This window comes from Lipotes vexillifer, unplaced genomic scaffold, assembly GCF_000442215.2.
Source record: "Lipotes vexillifer unplaced genomic scaffold, Lipotes_vexillifer_v1.1 scaffold513, whole genome shotgun sequence".
Taxonomy (NCBI): Eukaryota; Metazoa; Chordata; class Mammalia; order Artiodactyla; family Lipotidae; genus Lipotes; species Lipotes vexillifer.
Window position 1 is genome coordinate 1,607,574 of NW_006777952.1, and position 26,318 is coordinate 1,633,891.

Sequence of the window (26,318 nt, forward strand, 5' to 3'; positions counted from 1 at the left end):
TTTTCTAACATAGGAAAGTGATTACTTTCAAGTCAAATTTTTTTAAAAGGTAGAAAAGAAATAAAACCTATCCTACCTTTATACTTCAGAACTCTAATTTAATCCATTTTGAGTATTATAATTTACTGCTATATAGAGCAATGATAGCGTGAACCCACCTGCTAGAAGCTTCAGTTTGGAATAACATAATCAACTGCCATTGCTGGAGCCCGTCTGAACCAACTTACTGAGCTGAAACTGACTTAACTTTTCAGGAATTTTGTAAGCCGGTGGTTAAATACAGGCATTGTTAAAAATCAAATTATATAAACCTACAATTAAATAAATTAAATTAAAAGTGAAGGTAATCAATACCCACACTCACCACTTCCTAATTATTTTACTACATTTTACTGTGTATGCTCTCAAGGTTAGTTACTGTAGCCGTATCTGTATGGTGGAAATATTACATAAGTGTGTGGTATGGTGCATCTCTCCCCAATTCCATGTGCCGGGTGACATCATGCTAGTAGACTGAAGTCAGCCATGGTGGGAATAGTTACACCATGGAAACTGGCAAATGCTGTAAATCAGGGCTTGTTACATGTTCAAAGGGTTATAAAACAAACAAACAAAGAAGATTATGTGACAGAGACTATATGTGACCCATAAAGCTTAAAATATTTACTCTCTGGTCCTTTACAGAAAAAGCGTGCCAATTTCTGGTTAAGAAAGTGATGGAGATAATGTTAAAAAGATAGTCAAACTTAAAAGTGTGCATGTCAGAGACATTACACTATAAATAGCACAAAAAAATTAAGGAATTATTTTCCAGTATTCAGAATCTGTTATCCGATTCAGCAAAGAAGTCACAACACTGATGAATGAAGTTCTGACATGCTTTCACTGTTGCACTTTCATCTTATTCACTTTAATAAGTGAAAACATCAACCAACGTTCGTATCAGTGTGAACCAGTTGTTAAACTTTTATCAGCATACCACTGGAAAATATTCAAATATATTGCATAAACAAATTTTGATATATGACAAACAGTACAAGAGAAAGAGTGCTGGATTAGAAGGGAAGGAATTGAGTTCTAATCTCATTTATGACCTTGAGCAATTTACTTCATCAGTTTTCTTTCTATTTTCTAAAATGAGTTGGGGAAAAAACCCCAGATAATCCCAAAGGGAATTCCCAATAATAGATTACTACATTATGATTACTTTTAAAGGTTTGGCTTTTACATTTAGGTTTGGTTTTTATTTTTGTTTTATTTAGTAATTTACATAAGAAGTTTTTATCATTTTATATAGCAACACCATGCATAACATGTTTCACTTTTCCTGCCAACAGAGAAATAGGGGCAAAATGAGGGATCCACACTACTATTTGTATTCAGTATAATTTAAGAGACAATCAAAATTTTAGCAGCTGTTCTCTTCCCTAAGACAGTCTGCAGCAGTCAAGGCGCTACAGCTGTGCAGAGAAAGCGTTCGCTGTTGTGATCCTATATTCTTTATCTGAGTCTCAACCTCTGGCCTGGCATATATTACCATAAAAAATCAGCATAGCTCTCAAAGCACTTAATTTTTGTAGCTTACTTAGCTGACAAAGTCTTGCTATCAATTTTAATTAGACTGCCTCTCTTAGTGCTCACAATTACAATGGGTAAGCTTTTAAGAAACCCTATCTAGAAAGGACTCTCAACAAAGTGGCTAAGTAGAAAGAAGTGGTAATCAATTTCTTTCTCACAGTGATTAGAGGAGAGACAGATGGATTCTAGTCTCCAGAAATGTTGAGCACTAGTGTAGTGGCACTCCCCAAAGCTGAGTGTTCCAATACTCAGGATCCTGAAGCCTTTCTGGTTCACAGCCATAGCAACTAGAAGTGGTTACCAGCTTAATGACACTGGTGGAAAGCAGCATACAACAGGTGCCAACTGTTGCTCATGAAGGAGAAGGATAAAGTTTATATTCTCTTTGATGTCATGTTGAATGCAAGACAGGTCCAGTCTGCCTAGGAATTTAGTTTGATTGAGGCTCAAACTAACAACCATCCACACTCTTTTCTGGTTGCCACTGTCTAGCTTAGTATTATGGTTTGGCACAAGTCATTTTCCCCTTATGTCTAGTGAGGTCTAGTACAGAAAGGTTCTTTCCGGCTTACTCTGTCTTCTTTCTCATTCTTTAGCAAGATGAATTCCAGTAGTTCATACCTGCTGTCTTTCTGAGTGTCGGGAGTCATCGTCAGGACTACAGAGGAATTCAAGGACCTGGTCAAAGAAAAGGTATTTTTTTAATTGGATACCCGCATGCATGCCACACCACTGTCATAATGAAAACCATTACTACCCTTTCTATATCACCAATTCATTCACACTCGGCTCAACGAACACCACAGGTATATGGTATCTTCCCAACTGACTGGCCTAGTAGATGACACAGCAGGCTTCAGGTATGCTAACAATTTAATATATACCTTATACACATTTCTTTGCTGTTTAGAAACATGACTGGAAGCCAGCATCATCCATATACCTTAACTTTAAGATCCTCAACACTGTGGACCACACAAAGCATGGACTTTGGAGTCAGGCCACTTGAATTTGAATCCTAACCTTATTAACACTTAACAACAATATTTATTGCTAATAATAACACTTATTAAGTACGACCTTGGATGAGTGACTTAACCTCACCAGGTTTTAGTTTCCTCATCTGAAAAATGGGAGTAATAACTATAACAATTTCAGAGCTACTGGGAGTATGGAGTTAATACATACATATAAAACTTTGGAACAGAGGATGGCACTATGAAGTGCTCAATAAACGCTGGTCATTATTAGCAACTTTCTCCAGATACAAAGTATTTTTCTTTGCCACCTGTGGCTTTGTGGAGATATTTAACCGGGATTAGGAAATACCTTCACAGTTAAAGTCATTTGTAAGTAAATTCAGATTTTCTAAAAGTAATCTCTCCTCCAGATACTCAACAGCATAGTCTTACTACCAGTGAGATGGGTGATTATTAAACTGGAAAATTCTTAAGCCAAGAATTCTAGGCAATTTAGAACAACAGAATAATTGGGGGAACAGAGTCTATATAAATTAATCTCCACAAACCATACTCCCATGATACCAAGTTACTAGGCAGTCATACTACCCAAACACAACATTAAAAAAAAAAAAAAAAAAAAATTACTTAACAACAATATTTATTGCTAATAATAACACTTATTAAGTACGACCTTGGATGAGTGACTTAACCTCACCAGGTTTTAGTTTCCTCATCTGAAAAATGGGAGTAATAACTATAACAATTTCAGAGCTACTGGGAGTATGGAGTTAATACATACATATAAAACTTTGGAACAGAGGATGGCACTATGAAGTGCTCAATAAACGCTGGTCATTATTAGCAACTTTCTCCAGATACAAAGTATTTTTCTTTGCCACCTGTGGCTTTGTGGAGATATTTAACCGGGATTAGGAAATACCTTCACAGTTAAAGTCATTTGTAAGTAAATTCAGATTTTCTAAAAGTAATCTCTCCTCCAGATACTCAACAGCATAGTCTTACTACCAGTGAGATGGGTGATTATTAAACTGGAAAATTCTTAAGCCAAGAATTCTAGGCAATTTAGAACAACAGAATAATTGGGGGAACAGAGTCTATATAAATTAATCTCCACAAACCATACTCCCATGATACCAAGTTACTAGGCAGTCATACTACCCAAACACAAACATTAAAAAAAAAAAAAAAAACTAATTTAGATCCAAACTGAAAGGTGAAAAAGCTTCTACCTGGTAAGACACTTACCCAATAGGCTATTATATTAAGAAACCATGCAATCCAGTGAATTTTTCTATGAACAGTAAATAAAAACGATTCTAGTTCTTATGGTTAAAGACGCTCACCTGATCAAAAAGGGTTCTGTTTACAAACAAGGTATTGTCAGGCTTTGCAAGCTGCCGGGCAAGGAAGGTAAAGAGACACCCTACTTGTGAGGGAGTAAAATCTGAATTCTCCACCATAACCTGATAAGCAAAAGAGACCATTTATTCAATATGCCATCTGGTTTGACAAAGAAAAATAAATAATTAGAAGCTGGGGGAAGCCTCAGTACTAAAGACTGAAGCTTCTTTTATTGGCTATGTAACAATTGAGTTCAATACCATTTAGAGAAGGAGCACAACTACTTGCACACCCTGAAAGCATTTTAGTAATTTTTGGCATAATTTTAGGCACAAGTTGGATAAGAACTGAATTGTTAGAGAGGTGGATTTCAAAGAAATATTAATCATGTTTCCCTCTTGAATTCTTAAAAGAGAATCTGAAGTTAATTTAAATTAAAGTAACCTTATTAAAAATTTGTCCACCAACACAGGAAGAAGGGAGTTGCTCTGGGGTTGAAAAGTAAGATAACTTGAGAGTGAAGGTATCCCAGAAAAGAACTCAGCCAGCCCACGAAAACATGAAGTGAATGGCTTCTGCCTTGTCTATAAGCAGTTTCTTGAACAGATGGTTTCATATAACAGGCTCTTTGCAACCACACAGAGTTATCAAGTCATAATCAGTCCTCTGATTTAAGTGACCTCTCATCTCCTGAGTACCTACTACTATGAGTAAGATGCTATGGTATAAGCCTTCAAGGGAATTATAAACCAGAAAGCAAGGTGAGACAGGTAAACACATCTTAACTAAAAAGCGTAATGTGATCAATCAGCACTATTATAAAGGAACAAATGACTATGGAAGCACAGTGGGAGAAGTTTAGTTCAACTGGTTAGAGAAGAAATTTGCAAAAAAAAAGGAAACTAGCTTTTAAACTAAGCTTTAAAGCCCATGTGGAACCCATGACAGGGGGAAATGTCAGGAGAAAGAGCAGTCCAGGCAGAGAGAAGAGTAGGGGCAAAAGCATGAACACAGGAAAATACAAGTTTGTCTGGAGAAACTGTGTGTTTCATTAGAATGCAGCAGCATGCATGAGGAGGGAGAAATTAGATCGAAAGGAAAGATTAGGCCTCCAATGTCATTCTAAGGAATGTAGAATTTATTCCACCCAAAACTGAGGAGTTTCTAAAGGGGCAATGAGGAGAGCTGATCATGATCAGCACTGTGCTTAAGAAAATCACCCCATCAGCAGTGTTTAGGATTAAATAACAGAAGCAAGAGATAAAAGGTAGAGAGACCAAGATGCATGTGATTTCAGGGGTCCAAGGGAGAGACAGAGGGGTTCAGAACAATGCAGTGATAATGAACAGGGAAGGAGAAACAGATGCAAAAGACACTGCAGAGAGAGGGGAGACAGGGCAAGTATTCACATGTGTGGAAACACGTGGTTAAAGGAGGAATGAAAAATGGCAGGTCTTGAGCCTGACAGGCAGGGAGGAGAATGATGCCATTAACCAAGCGGGAGAATGCAGAAGTATGGGAAGGAAGACCAGGTATTGTTTTGGACTTAGATGAATTTATGGAGGCAACTCCAAAACAAATTAGGGAATGGTACCCCATCTCACCTAGAGAAAAGTCCTAAGTTCCCCCCTTTCATTTTCCATTCAAAGATAAAGTACAAGATTTCTCCTATAAAACATTCCCTTGAGGCCGAGCTTTTAGCCTACCTTTTCTTACTCTGCTAAGCACTATGTCCCTTTCTTTTTTTACCATGCCTGCTTTTAATCCAGCAGTCACAGCTTGCTCAAGTGCATAATTAATCATTACTAGAGTATGAGGATATTTCAAGTTGTAATCTGTGTATCTAAATTCCAATTTATAATATTCAAAGAGCTTTCTATAGCTTTAAAATACCCAGTCATCACTCCCTTTCAGTGTACAGGTCCTTTCCAAGACTCAACTCTCAGGGCCCAACTAGTGCCCTTCTCTGCTTTTAGCTCTTCCTTTTGCTCTGAAGTGTAATTTTAACTATCTGATCCTAGAAACACCTTCAAAGGAAACAGTTCTAACTCACAGCCCATTCCCTTGCCACCTCAGAAAGTTATCATCCTAGAAATTTTAGCTTCTTTTCATTTCCTCTCTGACCGATTTCAGAGACCATGCTTACAAAATTTTCTGAGCAATCTTATAAAAAGTCACAAATTAACAGCTTTCCCCCTCTGTATCTGCAGCCATTCAGCACCCATGATAATGCCTGAGGTTTGATGCTCCCTCACCTGTTCTCTGGTCCTTGCCTATGCTCCCTCAGAAAAACACTTTAACAAATGAGTACAACTCTATCACCAGAAATGAGAAAATAATCTCAAAAGTTCATTCTTCATTGACCCTAGGTAAATACTATCAAAACAATATACAAGATGCAGCCACTATGGAAAAGAGTATGGAGGTTCCTTAAAAAAACTAAAAATAGAGCTACCATATGAGCCAGCAATCCCACTCCTGGACATGTATCTGAAAAGATGAAAACTCTAATTCAAAAAGATACATGCACCCCAGTGTTCACAGCAGCACTATTTACAATAGCCAAGACACAGAAGCAACCTAAGTGTCCACCAACAGACAAATGGCTTTAGAAGATGTGGTTTATATACATAATGGAATATTACTCAGCCATAAAAAAGAATGAAATAATGCCGTTTGCAGCAAACATTGGTGGAACTAGAGAATATTATACTTTAGTGAAGTAATTCAGAAAGACAAATATTATGATATCACTTATATGTGGAATCTAAAAAATAATACAAATGAATCTATATATAAAACAGAAAGAGATGCACAGATATAGAAAACAAACTTACGATTACCTATGGGAAAAGGGGGTGGGAGGGGTCAATCAGGAGTATGAGAGCAATGGATACAAACTACTATACATAAAACAGATAAGCAATAAGAATTTACTGTATAGCACAGAGAACTATATTCAGTATCTTGTAATAACCTATCATGGAAAATAACCTGAAAAAATATATATATATATAAAAAAAACTGAATCACTTTGCTGTACACCTGAAACTAACACAATATTGTAAATCAACTCTACTTCAATTAAAACATATATACATATACAAGAGCACAATTCACCAACAGTAAGAGTTTAAGTACTTCATGGAGCTTTATTTCCTTCATTTGGATCATTCTTCCAACTTAGTACAGTTTTATTTTTATTATTTTTAATTTATTTATTTTTATTTTTGGCTGCATTGGGTCTTCGTTGCTGCGTGTGGGCTTTCTCTAGTTGCGGCGAGTGGGGGCTACTCTTTGTTGCTGTGCGCCAGCTTCTCATCGCAGTGCCTTCTCTTGTTGCGAAGCATGGGCTCTAGGTGTGCGGGCTTCAGTAGTTGTGGCTCATGAGCTCAGTAGTTGTGGCTCGTGAGCACAGGCTCAGTAGTTGTGGCACACGGGCTTAGCTGCTCCACAGCATGTGGAATCTTCCCAGACCATGGCTTGAACCCGTGTGCCCTGCATTGGCAGGTGGATTCTTAACCACTGCACCACCAGGGAAGTCCCTTAGTACAGTTTTAAATTCGAATTCTAATTCAATCAACTTTCAAACATTTCTTGAACATCTACCAGGTTGCAGGCATTGTGCTGGACATGTTTCTGTTTCTGGGCATGTTAAAACAATGACCAAAAAAAAAAAAATCCTTACAGTTGCTACCTAGAGGAAATTCATTCCAGGTAGGAAAATATACATGTAAACGATTACTACAGTATGCCAAGTGTAGCATGAAGTGTTACATGAACACAGAGAAGGGGCAAATAATCAAACTGGAAGTGTGAGAGAGGGTTCTAAAAGTTTCTCATGGATGATATTTGAGTTATGTCTTGGAAAATGGCTAGGAATTTGCCAGGCAGGGAAAGGGAAAGAAAAGGCATGGTGGGATAAAAGAAAACTCACACAAAGAACATAAGCTGTAAAGGTGATACAGAAAGTTCACTGAATTCCAACAATTTAAAACTGTTGAGAAGGGAGTCCCCCGGTGGCCTAGTGGTTAGGATTCTGGGCTTTCACTGCCGTGGCCCAGGTTCAATCCATGGTTGGGGAACTGAGATCTTGCAAGCTGTGCAGTGTGGCCAAAACAAACAAAAACAAACAAAAAAACAAAACTGTTGAGGAGTGCATAATACAGAATGGCGAGGGTGGGGGCGGTGAGGAGGCTCAGAGAGGGGAGCAGTTATAGAGAAGTAGTCAGGGACCAGAAAATATAGAAGCATCTTGGATGTTGTGTTAAACAGTTTAGATGGGTACGGCAGAAACTAGTACTTGTGCTCCAACATCTGTTCCTTCCTTCTAATTTAGAAACAGAACTCCTCATTTTTAGCTAAACACATGGCCACCCACAAAATAGAGTACATTTCTCAGTCTCTCTTAGCATCTAAGGGGCCATATATCTAAGCTGTGATCAACATGATATAAGCAGAATTGCAGTACACAACTTCTAAAAGATTTTCTGAAAGAAAGAACACCTTCTTCTTCATCTCTTTCTACATTCAGGCTGGCTAGAATGCAGAGGTGATGGCTGGAGCCTCAGCAGCCGTTTTGGGCCAAAAGACACAAAGCACATACTAAGAATAACAGCAGTAAGACAGAAGGAATGTACATCACTGATAAGTTTGTGAAGCTACTCTACTAGATCAGGTTGCCTACCCTCCAGACTTATAGGAGAAAACTAGATTTCCATAACAAGCTATTATTATTTTGAACTTTCTCTCACAGCAGAACTTAATTTCAACTGAGCCAAGGGGGAGCCACAGAAGAATATTAGGTAGAGGAGAGGTAAGATCATGAATTAAAGAAGGACAAGAGGGGCTTCCCTGGTGGCACAGTGGTTGAGAGTCCACCTGCCAATGCAGGGGACACGAGTTCGTGCCCCGGTCCGGGAAGATCCCACATGCCGCGGAGCGGCTAGGCCCGTGAGCCATGGCCACTGAGCCTGTGTGTCCGGAGCCTGTGCTCCACAACAGGAGAGGCCACAACAGTGAGAGGCCCACGTACCACAAAAAAAAAAAAAAGAAGGACAAGAATAGGACCATTTGGGAAGGTATTTTGGAAATCTAGGTGAAAATTCTCCATACTAGCCACCTGGATCAAACTGGCATTATTTGGGAGCTTAGCAATTCTATTCTCTTATTCATCACTGCCTATCTTACAAGGTCAATAAATAGCTCAAATGAGATCATGTATATAAATGAGCTTTGAAAATTATGAAGAACTATTATAAATGTAATTAATGCATTAATGTTATGCACAACTAGAGAATATTTTAATTTTAGTCTCTTGTCCAAAATAATCTAAAAGTTACTAAGAGGATGAAATCTCCACTTTATAGCCAAATGAACAGGACGAAAATTCTAAGCTTTCAACTACAAGAAGAAACTGGCGTGGCTGAAGCTGTGCAGATGGACAGAAAAGGAATCATTCACTAGCAACAGTATGAATCTCAAAATAGCTTTCAACTGAATCTAGTTAGATTTAGATTGGGATGATCATCTCTGTGTGCCTCAAATCATTCTTAAGTGTCACCATCATCTCAGTTCCATGGCAAAACTATGTATGGCACTACCTTAGCAACACAGTGGTGTTGGTATGAGACAGAAGGAGACTCTTCACATTAATTATTTCTCAAAGCATTCTGAAGTTAGTGTCCATTACTGAATGTAATCATACTAATATAGGAATTATCACAATATGCATTTCTCAAGAGTAGCACTCTGTAGCTGAGATACATTATATTTTTTGAGTGAATGCTTTGTCTTCAAAAGCTGAATAAAGTACTAAGACGGCATAATAAAATTTTTAAATGATTGCAACATATTACTTTATTAAACAAGATTATTTTAGAACTTGCTATCAAATAATTCAGTTTTCTTAATATAAACATCAATACAAAGACATATATTCTTTGAATACTTACTTTCAACAAAATATCCACAATACGTTGTTGATATTCTACAGCTTGCTTGTCATTTTTAAAATCTTCAAAAGTCTGAAAGGGAAAAAGAAATTTTAAAAAAGTAAGTATTATTTGGAAATTTTAGAAGGAAACAAGATATTAAATTCTTAATAAATTCCAAATAAGGTAACCACTCCTCATCAGGTTTTTCCTGATATACCTTTAATAAGTTATTTTTAGTGAGTTAAATAGAAAGCTACAGTATTCAATATTGCATAGTATTCTGAATAAATAAAAAGTATAAACATATAGTGATTATTATATAACCAAAAAGTGACTCAGGAAAGGAAGGCAAAATTTACAGGCAACAAAAAAGAAAGAACACTAATGGCAAGAGGCAATTTGTGAGCAAGGGTTTGAAAAGGATGAAATACATGTTACATGCTCAGCCATCATTCCGTCCGCGCTATTTGGAAATAATAACTGAAATACAGTTTGTTAACTGTCATGAATAATAATTTTCATGATTTCCATGACAACCTGGAAAAAATGATGCTCTGTCACAATGTTAAAAACCTCAAGGATACATACAAGAACAGGCATTCTATTTTCAAAACACTGCCAAGTACAGCATTTTTGATTTTATGCCCCTGCTCAAGTACAGCCAAATATATTTTGAATAGAACATGCACCCACGTATATGACAGCACCAGATTCTGAAAATACCTAGAAGCTACAGGATGCATATATGAAGAAATTGAAATTATATTCACTATAAAAAAATTTAAATGAAAATATTTACTGAATAATAAGCATGATGAAAGACTTGAAGATCTGCCTATGGTTTTCACTTAGCACATTTGGCCCTTAGTAATGTCTAAATCCACACAGCAATAATTTACTGCTTACAATCCTGAAGCAAAAAAATAGACTACATATTGTCCCAATAGATTAACGAAGAATTTCAAAGCCACAAACTTTCAAGACTACATCATAGTTACATTCAAACCAGAATACTTGCTGTTCTTTAAATGGGCCCTGAGCTTCCCCAGCTTCTCCAAAGTACCTCGGCTCGTGCTGTTCTCTTACTAGCATGTCCTTCCTTCCCTTTTCTTGTCTGACACACAGTAAGCACTTTAAACAATGACTACTGATTTGTCCAGTTAATTACAGAGGAAAATAAAATCTTTAAAAAAAATTTCTTCTTCAACTAGAATGCGTTGCTGCCAGTTAGTTAAGAAAAGCTTAAATGAGTTACCTAGGGGACTTGTAGGAACTCTTAATATGGAAAGCTCAAACAGAGGGTATTTTGATGCTTACATGGGTTAAATATGACCTGGACTGAAGACAGAAAGATGGTCTAGAAAGTCTCTCAGTTCTAAGGTTTATGAGAACAACAAACACGCACACACTCACACAAATGCACACACCTCCTTCCCGGGGCGAGTGGCCAAAATGAGATGTCACTCTGCTGTCACAAGGACAAGGTTCTATCTGCTAATACAACTGCTATTCAACTAAACACAAAACCACGGAGAACTAACATATGTATTAAACAACTACAGCATTGACAGCAAGTAAAAAAGAATTTCTGTATCCACTTTCCTTTTGGCGGCATGTATTCACTGCTTTGAAACACATATTGCAAGTTTACTTCTGTAAACATAATTAAGTGGTGATATACTTTCTTATGTTGTGATACACATAATGACATATTTTGATTGTAGTTAACAGCTACCACCAAAATGGCACATTTATGTTAAAACATTATCATTCCACAAAGATGCTTCTAATTATACAATGCTTGTTAGAGGAATAACATGCAAAGATGTCCTAATGGAGAATGACACGGTTTGTGAAGTGCAAAGGTAGACCTAAAATTCAAGTCCAAAGTCACCTGTGAATTTGGTCATAAAAACTTCTTTCTGCGGCTGCTTCCCACTAGCTATCTACTTTACATTTGGAAGCAGCCGCATAGCACAGGGAGATCAGCTCGGTGCTTAGTGACCGCCTGGAGGGGTGGGATATGGAGGGTGGGAGGGAGGAAGACGCAAGAGGGAAGACATATAGGAACATATGTATATGTATAACTGATTCACTTTGTTATAAAGCAGAAACTAACACACCACTGTAAAGCAATTATACTCCAACAAAGATGTAAAAAAAAAAAAAAAAAACTTCTTTCTGTAGCCCCTTAAAAACTATTATAGGGTTTCTGTAAGACAATGATAGTTGGCTAAAGCCTGATCCAGGGGTCAAGAAACATTCTCTGTAAAGGGCCAGAGAGAAAATATTTTAGGCTTTGTGGGCTACATGTGGTTTGTACGACATAGTCTTCTTCTCTTTTTATAACCCTTAAAAAAAAAAAAAATACTCTTAGCTCACACAAGCCAGAGGCCAAATGGAGCTGGATTTGGTCTACAGACTGTGGTGTGTGAACCCCTGACCTAATAGCTTCACACATCTCCCAATAAGATCCGTGTATGTAGAAAAGAACAAAAAGAATCACCCAACCCAGGCTAATGGGAAAACCAGAAGGACAACAAATGTTAAATACTTCAACGTATATAAAAGTGGGAAAGTAAACATCCCAAACTAGCAAAGTTGGCTCCAAAGCCCATAAAACCAAAAAGAGGTTAGGATAGAACTGGGTAGAGGAAAGGAGGGTGTGACGAGGTTTCAGTAGGAACAGAATACCTATAATATCAAATGGAATTCACCTCCAAAAGAAAAGGGAAATCCACCCTGGGTGAGGAAATAATGAGGCCACTCTGCAACCCGGTGGATCAGCACACTGGCTAATAGGAAGAACAAAGGAAGAGGTCTGGCAAGTACAGATCGGAGGCCTTGGTAAGATACAGCTTTTAACATAGAAAAGGGAATGGAGAGATATTCCTTGGAGGCTTGTGGTAAAGAAGAAAGTGGCTCAAGATAAAGGTCCCACTAAAACAAGAGACTGTCAAAGATTGAGAAGATAGGCTATCCCCAAAACACACTATTTATTTAAAAAATTGCACTTGGTTGTAGCAAATAAAGCAGGCACTTGAATGCAGAAAATAGTATGTAATTTTCCCCCACCATCCAACAAGGTCACCTATTATTGCTAGTCCAGAAAAATCCAACATAAAAAAATGACAAGGCTTCCCTGGTGACGCAGTGGTTGAGAGTCCGCCTGCCGATGCAGGGGACACGGGTTCATGCCCCGGTCCGGGAAGATCCCACATGCCACGGAGTGGCTAGGCCCATGAGCCATGGCCGCTGAGCCTGCGTGTCCGGATCCTGTGCTCCGCAACGGGAGAGGCCACAACGAGAGGCCCGTGTACCACAAAAAAAAAAAACAAAAAACAAAAAAAAGACAATAAAAACAGCAAATGAAGGCACTCAATGAAACAAAATAAAAACTAGTCACAAGACAGAAGTAAACTATAACAATATCCCAACATATATGAAATATATTTTAACATACAATTGCAGATTTGAAAGAACATCACAAACCATAAATTTAAGAATTCATAAAAGGAATGAACAAAGAGCAGGAAGATAGGAAATAGCAGCTAACTGAACTCAGACAAAAACTGAAAAAAAAGTCATCTCAGAAATGAAGAATTACAAGCTACCAAAGGGAGAACAGATATGACCCAAAGCACTGTAAAGAGAAATAGAGAATGTAAATGAAAAGAACCAAGAAAATGAAATTAAATAAAGAAGGAAATAAAAGAGAACCAAAAAAAGGTGATAAATATAGAAGATAAAGAAGATATACAAATAACTGGAGTTTTTGAAGATGAAATACAAAATAATGAAGCAGAAAAAGTATTTAAATCTACATTCAAGAAAACTTTCTTTAAATAAAAAGACTCGAATTCACATACTTGAAAAGGCCCACAGTACATATATGGCAAAACTGACCCAAACTAGTCAGTTCTGAGTAATATCTTAGAGTTAAAATATTAGTCTTTAAATATAACGAAAAAAGTATTCTGGTCCTCTAGGAAAAAAGATTAAGTCCCTGGGAAAGTTAAAAAAAGTCAGGTTGACATCAGTTTTCCTTATGGCAGTATACAAAAGTAAGAAAAGTGGGAGGCAAGTGTTATTTTACTTTATCAAGAATTTTAAATTGTACAATAGTATAGAAACATTACATTGAATCCTTATCACTCAGAAAACTATAAAATATTACTGAGAAAAAGTAAAGAAAACCTAAATAAATGGAACAGTATACCTTTTCAGGGGTCACAAAACAGTATTGCTAAGATGTCTATTCTTAAATTGACTAAACATTGAACACAATCCTAATCAAATTCCAGGCAGGCTTTTGTAGAAATTAACAAGATAACTCAAAATTCATATTGAAATGCAAAAGAAAAACCCTAAAACTACAAAAGACAATGTAATTTTGAAAAAGAACAAGAACATGGAAGAGCTAACATAATGTGATTTTCATACTCATTATAAAGCTACAGTAATCAAGGCAGTGTGGTACTGGCATCAAGACAAACAGACGAGTGGCACAGAATACAGTTCAGAAGCAGACCCACATATACACAGATGATGCATCTTTGACAAAGTACAAAGACAACTCAGTAGAGAAAGGACAGTCTTCTTGTCAAATGGTGCTGTAAGAGTTAGATATCTATACGCAAAAAAAGAAAAAAGAACTTGCATCTAAACCTTGTACCACACGCAAAAATGTCTTCAAAATGAATCACAGATCTAAATGTAAAACCTAAAACCATAAAACTTCTAACAGAAATACAAGAGAATATCTTTGTGACCTTGGGTCAGGTGAAGATTTCTTAGATACGGCACCAGAAGCAACATCCATAAAACAAAACGAATAAATTAGGCTTGATCAAAATTTAAAACTTCTGCTATTCAGAACACCTTGTTAGGAGAATGAAAAGACAAACTACAGACTGGGAGAAAACATTTACTAAACTTACGTAATTTGATAAAAAACATATATTAAAAAACTCTCAGAACAAGAAAACAAACACAATTTTTAAAATTAGGGGAAAAATTGGCAAAAAAAATTGATATTTTCAACAAAGAGGATATATGGATGGCAAACATAACTTCTTTGCTAATATATTTTAATGAAAAGATGTTTAATATTATTTGTCAGGTGGGAAATATAAATTAAGACCACAATGAGATACCACTATACACCTATTAGAATGGTCAAATTAAAAAGATCAACCAGGGACTTCCCTGGTGGTGCAGGGGTTAAGAATCTGCCAGCCAATACAGGGGACACGGGTTTGAGCCCTGGTCCGGGAAGATCCCACATGCCACAGAGCAACTAAGCCTGTGCACCACAACTACTGAGCCTGCATGCCACAACTACTGAAGCCCACGTGCCTAGAGCCCATGCTCCACAACAAGAGAAGCCACCGCAGTGAGAAGCCTGGGCATCACAATGAAGAGTAGCCCCCGCTAGCCACAACTAAAGAAAGCCCACATGCAGCAACCAAGACCCAACGCAGCCATAAATAAATAAATAAATAAATAAATAATAAATAAATAAATAAATAAATTTATATATTAAAAAAAAAGATCAACCATACCAAGTGTTGGAGAGAAGATGAAGAACTGATACTCTCATACACTACTGGAATATAAGCTGGTAGAACCACTTTAGAAAAGTCTTGTCAGTTTCTTCTTAAGTAAAATAATACACTTAACAAATAACCCAGCAATTCCATTATTTGGTATTTACTCAAGAGAAATAAAGATATATGTCCACACAAAGGCCTTTGTGTAAATATTCATAATACCTTTATTCATAATAACTTAAACTGGAAACAACCCCAAGGACAACTATTGGTGAATGGATGAAATTATATATCCATAAAATAGAAAATTACATAGCCATAAAGAGGAACAACTTATTGGTATAAGCCACAGCACGGATAAGTCTCAAAAGCATTATTTTAAGTGAAAGAAGGCAGATAAAACTACAAAGTGTATGCTTCTATTTAAATACCATTTTAGAAAGGCGAAACTATACTGTCACAAAGCAGACCAGCAGTTGCAAGGGGCAAGGGACTCAGTGCAAAACTGCAAAAGTGACCTTTTGTGCTATATCTAGATTGTGGTACTAGTTACAAGACTGCATATGTTTGTCAAACTCTTCTCTTGAAATGGATGAATTATATTTTATATAAACTGTACCTCAAGAAAGCTAAATTTAAAAACCTCATTTGAAAAAACTATTACAAAATTTTTAAAGGTGGGAAAATATGATTTAAATGTCTGTCATCTGAATTCTTTTGTGCCTCCCTGAAAATGTTCTTTTTATTAAGGTATACTAATTAGGAAGGTCATATGAGTAATCAATTATGGTAGACATAATAGGCAGTGAATCTAGAATTTAGGATCCTACATCTTACCCATTTCTCCAGCTGAAATACTTGGGAATGCAGCCAATCCTTGATGCACACACAGAAGGAAGCCTCCACTTATCTTTTAGGCATTTCAAATTCATTAAGTCCAAAAGAGAGCTAATTTTCTACCTCTACCACACTTCACCATTACTCTGCACCACCACCACCCCCGCCCCATCCATCTCCCAAGAAATCTGTTTCTCCTCTGATTTCCTGTTGCATCCACAAGTAAACCACTATACATTCAGTTTACAAGGTCAGAAATCTAAGAATCCTTGATGCTTCCCTATTTGTCTTATCTTTCACATCCAACTGCATATTAAGCCATAAATCTTAGGCTGATTTGCCTCCTAAAATATCTTTCAAATCCTTTCATGTCTTGGTTACCCCCACTGTCACTGCCCTAATCAAGCCACCATTACCTTCTATCTAGATTACCACAAAATGTTGCTAACATCTTTCTGCCTCCAATCTTATCTTATTTCAATCCATTTTCCATTCAACAACCAGAGGGAATTTTTCTAAACTACAAATCGTGATATTTTTCTACCTAAAAGGCTTCAACGGCTACCTGCTGCTCTAGTATAAAGTCCAAACTTCCTACCATGGATAACAAAACTCAGACTCTACCTAGCTCTCTAATTTCTCTCTCTGCAGGCTTCCTTACACTTAAAGGTGTGGCCATACTGAATTTTTTCAATTACCTGAACACACATTGCTCTGTCTTATTTCCAGGCCTTTTTACATAGTCTGTCCTTCTGCCTAGAATATTTTTCCCTATCCTTAACCTAACTTCTACACATCCTTTGAGACTCACCATGGACATCATTTCATCCAAGACACCTTCCTGAACCCTCCATTAGATTCCCCTTCTAAGTGTTCTTACAGCATCCTGCACTTCTCCAGTGACACATCTTACACTGTGCTATAATTACTTATCTACAAGTCTGGATCCTCTTCCTCCACAAAGGCAGGGTTTATATCCTGTCAGCTCAGGGTACACACCCAGTTAGTACAGTACATGTGATATATTTGACACTCAAATATTTGTCAAGTAAATGACAGAGATTTTATTGCAGCCTTACAATCAATGCCAATATCATAATTCAGACATGAGCATAATTCCAATCTTCAGTGCTACCACAGCCCTTTAAAACAGGAAAATTAGGTAAAATTCTTTGTTGCTCTCTATCATGCTTTCTGAACCCCGCCGCACCACTTCTTGTTTCTTTTATCCTCCATGCCAGACACTAAGTACCCTTATATTCTATTCTGGGCATCTAAGGTCTCCTAAACCAACTAGATCTGACTTCTCTTTTTTAATTTATTAATTCATTAATTTTATTTTTGGCTGCATTGGGTCTTGGTTGCTGCACGTGGGCTTTCTCTAGTTGAGGCGAGGAGGGGCTACTCTTTGTTGCGGTGCACGAACTCTAGGCGTGCAGGCTTCGGTAGCTGTGGCATGCGGGCTCAGTAGTTGTGGCTCACGGGCTCTAGAGCGCAGGCTCAGCAGTTGTGGCGCACAGGCTTAATTGCTCCAGGCATGTGGGATGTTCCCGGACCAGGGCTTGAACCCGTGTCCCCTGCATTGGCAGGCGGATTCTTAACCACTTCACCACCATGGAAGTCCCTAGATCTGACTTCTAAGTTTCTTTTCCCTTCTTCCTATGCTATTAAAGTTACTACTTCTGAAATCAGATTTTCAAATTAAACTAATGCAAAATATGATATGAGTGGGATTTCAACCTTCTCACAGGCATTTTTTAAAATTGTAACAGTTTATTATTCAACTTACAAAAGTACTATATGCTCATTAAATAAATTTACCCCATCTCACACAGTTAATCTCTATTAATATTTAGATGTACTTCCTTCCTGTTTCTTCTCTCCAAATATTGTACACATACAATATTTGGTTTTTTAATAATTTGTGAGCCTGCTGCTTCACTAAACACTAAAATGTAAGTGCTGTCCATATTATCAAAAGCTTTTTAAAAAACAACTACAATATGATTTAATTGGGAAAGTATATCATGTGTTATATAATTATTCCCCTTGGGGCATTTTCACAGAGACTCTGGCTCACCCAAATCCATCTTTAATAAAACATGTACAAGGATGTTTTTTCAGCAAGCTTCCATGTTCCACTTCAACTCCAGTTACTTCTACCATCATCACCACCACATGTCGTTCAGAGCAATCTTCCATATTTAGTACACAAACTAACAATTTATGAAATCAAGGATGCACCACATCTAACCCTGCTTTAACTTTTTAACAAGGATATGTCAGAAAGAGACAAGAGAACAGATACAGACAGACAGACACAGAGAAACAGGAAGGGAGAGAGGAAAGAGATGGGAAGGAAGCAGGAAAGGAAGGGTAGAAGGGAGAAAAAGAATTAGAAAATATGGGTGGCAAAACAAAATTAAACATTTGAAACCCTGCCTTACTGCTAGGGCATAAAAACTGTACTTGCATAAGGACTATTATTTGTCTTTCTTTCTATTAGAAAAAAATTATCACCCTGACTCCTTTTAAAAATACCTTAGAATCGTATTATTTCTTACCAGTGCCAATACATTTAGAAATTCTCTTGTGTCAAAATGTAGCAAAGTCCGTATATAGGGATAGATTTCTTCCTCAGGGGGAGCTTCTGTTGAATGCAGGCGAATTAAAAATTCAAAAACCTGCAAGTTGAAAAAAAAAAGGTGATTATTTTCTCACCTTACAAAGTATCTTGCTGAAGCAATGATTCCCATTTGGATAAAATAAAAGCAGGCTGAATTTACTTTAAATTGCCACTGTGTTATAACTTCTCTAACCTCTCTCAGCTATAATTACTGGCTTCAGTGATGGTATGTAGCCTCTCTCCTGTCACAGCTGATAACTCCTGACCCATGTGTAACCCTCTATTACAATTTGTCTTTACTGCATTTTAACAAGAGAGTAAAAACGCTAGGAAAATAGCACCAACCTGGTTTTTAACCAAGGGTACAAGATCTTCAGGGATGTCACCAAGGGGATAGGCACGACCTGCTAGACAACAGCTAGAAGAGAAGAGAAGAAAGAGAACAGATTTGGTGGCTTATAATGGGCTAAATAACTTCCCGGGAACACATTGTTTCTCAAACCCAAGATAGTAGTTTGAAGTTGAAGCAGGCTCAGCTTTTGTCAGTTAGGTCAGGTCCAAGCCCAGATCAAGATGACAGCAGTTCAGAAAATGTGGGCAACAGAGATGGTGGTGAAATAACACACCCTGTAACTGAGTAACAGCTTTCCTTTTTTCTTATTTTTCCTAAGAAAAACTCAAGCTGCACTAAATGGGCAAGAAGGAATAAGGACAGATTACCTAAAAGTCTCATATCCAGCATCTGGAAAGAGACTGACAGCATCATTATACTGTTAACGGGTAAAAGCCTCATGTTCTCAGAGACTTTAAATCCAGTGGTTCTAAGAATGGTGAATAAAGATGGGGAATGAGCTAGGCTAAAAAATATCTGTAGTCAGACAAGCCTTCAGGGAGAATTAGAATCTCATGAGAAATTAACTGTACAGTTTCACCTCCAAATCAGACCTTCCTAATGGCCAATGACTTGCTTTGTGGGCTGGATTATAAAAATGTCTCCTGAATATGCCCTCATTTTGGCAGTGGGGGTAGGGGGAAGTGAATTTTGAGTGAATTTGAAGCAGTCATCAATTTTGAATGTTAGAGACAGCTAGATACCTGCGTATTCTTAAAAGTCTAAAGTACAGAAAATAAAGTACTAGGTAAATGCTATACATGTTCTTCTACACTAAAAAATCAATGTAACAAATATGAAATAGGTCTCGAAGTTAACTCTGATGGATATAGAAGCTAAAATGATGTGCCAGCAGGTTCTGCCACCTTCCTGCCTGTCTGCCAGCCAGTTATCTATGTAAAAGCTCTATTGGGACACAGTTCTGAGCCTGCATAGTCTATTGGAAGAACTCTGTTCCAGGAGTAAGGACATAACATTTCAGCTCACTTCTGTCACTAACTTCTTCGTGATGCAAACTAATCTCTTGCCCTTATATATAAAATATGGACAAATACAGATCCCACAGACTTGTTGGTAGTAAAAGTAAAATACTCTGTATCAGGGTTTCTCAACCTCTGCCCTACTGATACTTTGGGAGAGAGAATTCTTTGTTGTGGGGACTACCCTGTACATTACAGGATGCTCAGCAGCATCCCTGGCTTCTATCCACCAGATATCAGTAGCATCTCTACTCCACCCCAGCTGTGACAAAGCAAAAAGGTCTTTAGGCATTGCAAATGTCTGGCGGAGGGGAGAGGGGATGGGGGACAGAATCACCCACCGTTCAGAAGCACTGCTATACATGAAAGAACACTGAAAACCAAAAAGCACTGTACAGATAATAGATGACAGTATCTCTAAGAATATAGGCGAAATTCTGTAAAAGAAGCATACACACATAAATAAATTAAAAATCTCTTACCTAATATATACAAGAAGCTTGTTGCCCATAACAACTTGCTCATCTAAAATAGAGAAGTATCTTTAGCAATTCTCTCTCAAAACCTTTTCAGAAATATAATCTTTATGTGGAAACAAAAAATAAAACTTGGCATTTGATGTGAGGTAGGTATATTCCCAAACAATAGAAAAGCGAGATTAAGACTGCTTTAATTATTATTATTTTTAGAATTTCCTTTAGAGTCTTTTCACAGACACAAAATCAATGAGTCATTCAAGGGTACATGTAGAAGGTATAAATCTTAGTGTAGAGGTCTATGTATTGTTGGCTTACGAATAGCTTGGACACAGGGAAGGGATTGAGCAGGCAATGAGTTGCTGAATTAACTAATATTAAGGCATAACTATAATGTCTTCTTATTTGTAACATGGACTCTTGTTCACAAATGTTTAAGAAACTTAAGACTAAACCCTCTTTCAGACCCTTTGTATCCTAAGTTATGTCTAAAACGTAAGATTCTGTCATCTGGTAGTATAAACCTATTTCTTGGTTAAAAGAAATTGGAAACATAATTAGACTTAAGTTTTAGGCTAAAAGATCACAGTTAACAAGAATAGTGTAAGAGCATCAGGAGTGGGTGAAGTGATCAGTAAGCCTTACAGTGTGCAGATTACAGGAATCTGTAGTTGGTAATACTGATGAACTGAAATTTCTACTTTTGACATGAATACTGGAATAATGCAAGCAAGTGTATATCTCTTAATCAATAATCCTTTATAAATACTCCAAATCTGTGCTGTTGTAATTGCAAATAAACTTGAATTGCTCAAAACTGTATGAATAATTACATTCTGCTTCAATTCCATTTTTCGAATCAATAAATGTTATTTTTTAGAGAAGTTTTAATTATGTTCACAGCAAAACCCAGAGGAAGGTATAGAGATTTCCCATCTACCCCTTGATCCCCACACCACACGACCCCCCAACTGACAAGACCCTGCACCAGTGGGACGTTTCTTATAATCAATGAACGTACACTGGCACATCATTACCACCTAAAGCCCACAGTTCATATTCAGGTTCACTTTTGGTGTTGTATATTCTATGCACTTTGACAAATGTATAATGACATATATCCACCATTATAGTATCATACAGAATAGTTTCAATGCCCTAAAAATCCTGTGCTCTACCTATTCATCCCTCCATTGCCCCCAACCCCCAAATGCTGATCCTTTTACTGTCTCCATGGTTTTGCCTTTTCCACAATGTCATATAATCGGAATCATACATGATGTAACCTTTTCGGACTGGCTTCTTTCACTTAGCAATGCATTTAAGTTTCCTCCAAGTCTTTTCACGGCTTGATAGTTCATTTACCTTTAGTGCTGAATAATATTCCATTGTATGGATGTACCACACTTTATTCACCCATTCACCTTCTTAAGAATATCTTGGTTGCTTCCAAGTCTGGGCAATTATGAAGCGAGCTACTATCAACATCTGTGTGGAGGTCTTTGTGTGGATAAATACTCAACACCTTTGGGTAAAGGAGTGTAACTGCTGGATCATACAGTAAGAGTATGTTTAGTTTTATAAGCAATTGCCAAACTGTCTTCCACAGTGGCTGTACCATTTTGCATTCCCACCAGCAATACGTGAGAGTTCCTATTGCTCCACATCCTAGCCAGCATTTGGTGTTGTTGATGTTCCAGATTTCAGCCATTCTATAGGTATGTGTACTGGTATCTCACTGTTGTTTTAATTTGTAATTCCCTGATGATGTTGAACATCTTTCAATATGCTTACTTGCCATCTGTATATCTTCTTTGGTGAGATGTGTGTTCAGGTCTTTGCTCATTTTTTAATCACATTATTCATTTTAATTTTTTAAATAAATTTATTCATTTATTTATTTTATTTTTGGCTGCGTTGGGTCTTCATTGCTGCACGCGGGCTTTCTCTAGTTGTGGCGAGCGGGGGCTATTCTTTGTTGCAGTGCACGGGCTTCTCGTTGTGGTGGCTTCTCTCATTGCAGAGCACAGAGTCTAGATGCACAGGCTTCAGTAGTTGTGGCACGCAGGCTCAACAGTGTGGCTCGTGGGCTCTAGAGCACAGGCTCAGTAGTTGTGGCACACGGGCTTAGTTATCCAGCTGAATGATGGTGCTTAGTTCATAACTTCAGCTCAACTATGTCCTTACTGATTTTCTGCCTGCAGGATCTGTCCATTTCTGATAGAGGGGTGTTAAAAGTCTCCAACTGTAACAGTGGTTACCTATTTCTCCTTGCTATTCTATCAGTTTTTGCCTCGTGTATTTTGACACTGTTGTTAGGTGCACACAGATTAAGGATCATTACGTCTTCTTGGAGTATTGTGTAACGCCGCTCTTTACCCTTGATAATTTTCTTTGCTCTGAAGTTGGCTGTGTCTGAAATTAATACAGCTACTCCAGCTTTCTTTTGAGTAATATTATTATAGTACACCTTTCTCCATTTCTTTACTTAATGTGTCTTCATATTTAAAATGGGTTTCTTATACCCAACACTTAGTTGGGTCTTGTTTTTTAATCCATTTTAACAATCTCTTTTAATTGGTATAGACTACTGATATTTAAAATGATTATTAACATAGTTGGATTAATATCTACCATATTGTTACTGTTTTCTATTTCTTGTTCTTTATTCCAAATTTTGTTCTTTATTCCAACTTTTTCTGCCTTTTGTAGTCTTAACTGAGTATTTTATATGACTCCATTTTCTCCCCTTTCATATTACATCTAATATGTGCCTATTTTTAGTTGTTGCCCTCAAGTTTGCAGCATACATTTACAACTAATCCAAACCTACTTCCAAGTAGCACTATACTGCTTCATGGGTAGTACAAGGACCTTATAATAACAAAATGGTCCTAATTCCTCCCTCCTATAACTGTATCCTTGCTGTCATTCATTTCATTTATACATAAGCATACACACACACGCATATAATATCAAATACACTATTTCTATTATTATTTTGAATAAAGTGTTATCTGATGGCTCAATTAAGAGTAAGAAAAATGTAAGTTTTTATTCTACCTTTACTAATCATTCTCTGATGCTCCTCCTTTCTTGGATCCAGATTTCTTATCTATGTTATTTTCTTTCTCTCTAAAGAACTTCTTTTAACATTTCTTGCAAGACATTTCTATTGGTAACAAATTCCCTCAATTTTTGTTTGTTTGAGAATGTCTTTATTTCTCTTCTGCTTTTGAAGAATTCCTCAGGGTACAAAATTCTATGTTGGTGGGGTTTTCTCTCAAAACCTTAAATATTTTATTCTCTCTTTACCTTTTATTTTCTGCAGTTTGAATATATGCCTACTTGTAGGGTTTTTTGTTTTGTTTTCTCTCTCTTTTTTTTTTTTTCCTATTTATCCTGCTTGGTGTACTCCAAGCTTCCTGGATCTATGGTTTGGTGTCTGACATTAATCTGGGGAAGTCCTCAGTCATTATTGTTTCAAATATTGCTTCTGCTCCTTTCTCCCTTTCTTCTCCTTCTGATATTCCCATTACGTGTATGTTACACATTTGGTAATTGTCCTATAGTTCTTGGATATTCTGTTCTACTTTTTTTTCAGTCTTCTTCTCTTTGCTTTCCAGTTCTAGAACTTTCTAATGTTATATCCCCAAGCTCAGAGATTCTTTCCCCAGCTGTGTGTCTAGTCTACTAATGAGACCATCAAAGGCATTCTTCACTTCTGCTACATTGTTTTTGATGTTTAACATTTATTTTTGATCCTTTCTTAGAATTTCCATCTCTCTGCTTATACTATCCACTTGTTCTTACATGTTGTCTACTTTTTCCATTAAATCCCTTAATATATTAATCATAGTATTTTTTTTTAATTCCTGGTCTAATAATTCCAATACTCCTGCCGCATCTAAGTCTAGTTTCGATGTTTGTTCTGTCTCTTCAAACTTCAAACTCTTCAACTTTTTTGCCTTTTAGTTTGCCTTGTAATTTTTGAAAGGCATACATGATGCACTGGGTAAAAGGCACTACAGTAAATAGATCTTTAGTAATGTGGTAGTAAGGTGTGAAAAGAGGGAAGTGTTCTATAGTCTTGATTAGGTCTCAGTCTTTTGGTAAACCTGTGACCCTGGAATGTGAACTTCACCAGTGCTTCTCAGTTTTTTTCACCCTTAGGTGGACAGAATGGGTTGGAAGTGCTGGAGTTGGGTATTTTCCTTCTCCCAGGTAAGTTCAGCTCTGATAAACCCACAGCAGGTCAAGCTTCGGCAAAATAGTTTTTCCTGAAGGCCGGCTTTAGTTAAGAAACACAGAATATTCTGACATATTTCAAAATGGTTCCTTTCCCCCATCCCCCTGCAGAAGCACAAGGGATTTTTCTCTGATGATCACTGTGAGAACACGGTAGCAGTCCTAGAGGTAAATTTCACAAAAGTGTGGAGGCTTCCCTATGACTGGGTGCTCCTGGAGTTTTTAAATTTCAGACTTGTTCACATTGAGCCTGCAACAAATCATCAATTGCAGTTCAGATTTTCCTACCCTAGCACTGGTTCCTGCAGAGATGTCTGATCCTGTCAGTTGTGATTCTCTGCATCTGCCTGTCTCTCTAGTTTTTGGTGCAATGGTTTGGCCTGTGACCATACTTCTCTGGCAGATCTAAGAAGAACTGTTGATTTTTCAGTTTGTTGAGCTTTTTACTTGTTGGTAGGACAGAGTGGTGACTTCTAAATTCTTTCTCTGCCAGACCAAAAACCAGAAGTCCCAAATGTTACTTGATCCAACTCAATTAGCATGGTACATGGTAGCAGTCACTTTACAGATATAACATGTTCATGTTTATTGGCTAATTAGATAAACCTTTATTGCTAGAAATCTCAGATAGGATGCATCTAGCTCACAATATTCCTAGAGAGAGTTAAATTTACTTGTTTAACATATCCATCTCCATTATTCCATTACTATGAGTTCAAGGGCATGGAGTCTGTCTATCTCTGTGTTCCTAGCATCCAGCACAGCATCTGGAACGTGGAAGTGCTTGGTAAATATATACTGAATTGACACAGTATTTAATTTTCCTGACCCCCTTTCTACTTTTCTCTCCCCAAAATACTTTTTTAGACAATTTTCTGTTGTAGAAGCTCATCCACTCCATTTGGAATTCTTAATAGTCTTTTTTTTTTTTTTTTTAAAGTAGGTCCTTGTTGGTTGGAGTTCTTAATAGTCTACTTTAACTTCTGCTACATATATTATGTGGAAGAAAATTTTCAAGTTTGTTTCAAAAGGATTAGTTTCAGGGCAACTGATATCGTACTAAGACTAAAGAGGGACTGAGACTCTACCAAATTATCCTCCGTGCTCCTGTCCTTACAGAAAAAAACCTATAAAACCTGGACATAATACGAAACGCTACCTGAAGCTACTGAAGAGGGAATAGAAGTAGACAAGTCTGGCAGGGAGTTCACACTCACTGGGAAGAGGACAGACTGGCAGCCACACAAGTAACTTCACACAGAGGCAGTGGGGGATGGAGAACTCCTAATCTTTCTGGCATAGGGGACCAGAAAAGTGAAGCCAGGAAACCATGAATGTGGAAGAGACTAGGGGAAGCCCAAAAGGGAAAA

General features: G+C 37.3%; 1 protein-coding gene across 2 annotated transcripts in view; it reads right to left on the bottom strand.

Annotated features, from left to right (window-relative positions):
• The window catches only part of VPS8 (VPS8 subunit of CORVET complex), a 282,734-nt gene that overhangs the window by 145,059 nt on the left and 111,357 nt on the right, over positions 1-26,318 (bottom strand). For both annotated transcript variants that reach the window (XM_007451396.1, XM_007451397.1), the window contains 6 exons: positions 20,707-20,749; positions 19,199-19,271; positions 18,792-18,911; positions 9,857-9,928; positions 3,905-4,024; positions 2,200-2,256 (listed from right to left, as the gene is read on the bottom strand). In XM_007451396.1, the coding sequence (XP_007451458.1) occupies positions 2,200-2,256; positions 3,905-4,024; positions 9,857-9,928; positions 18,792-18,911; positions 19,199-19,271; positions 20,707-20,749 (485 nt within the window). The remainder of the gene's footprint in view (positions 1-2,199; positions 2,257-3,904; positions 4,025-9,856; positions 9,929-18,791; positions 18,912-19,198; positions 19,272-20,706; positions 20,750-26,318) is intronic.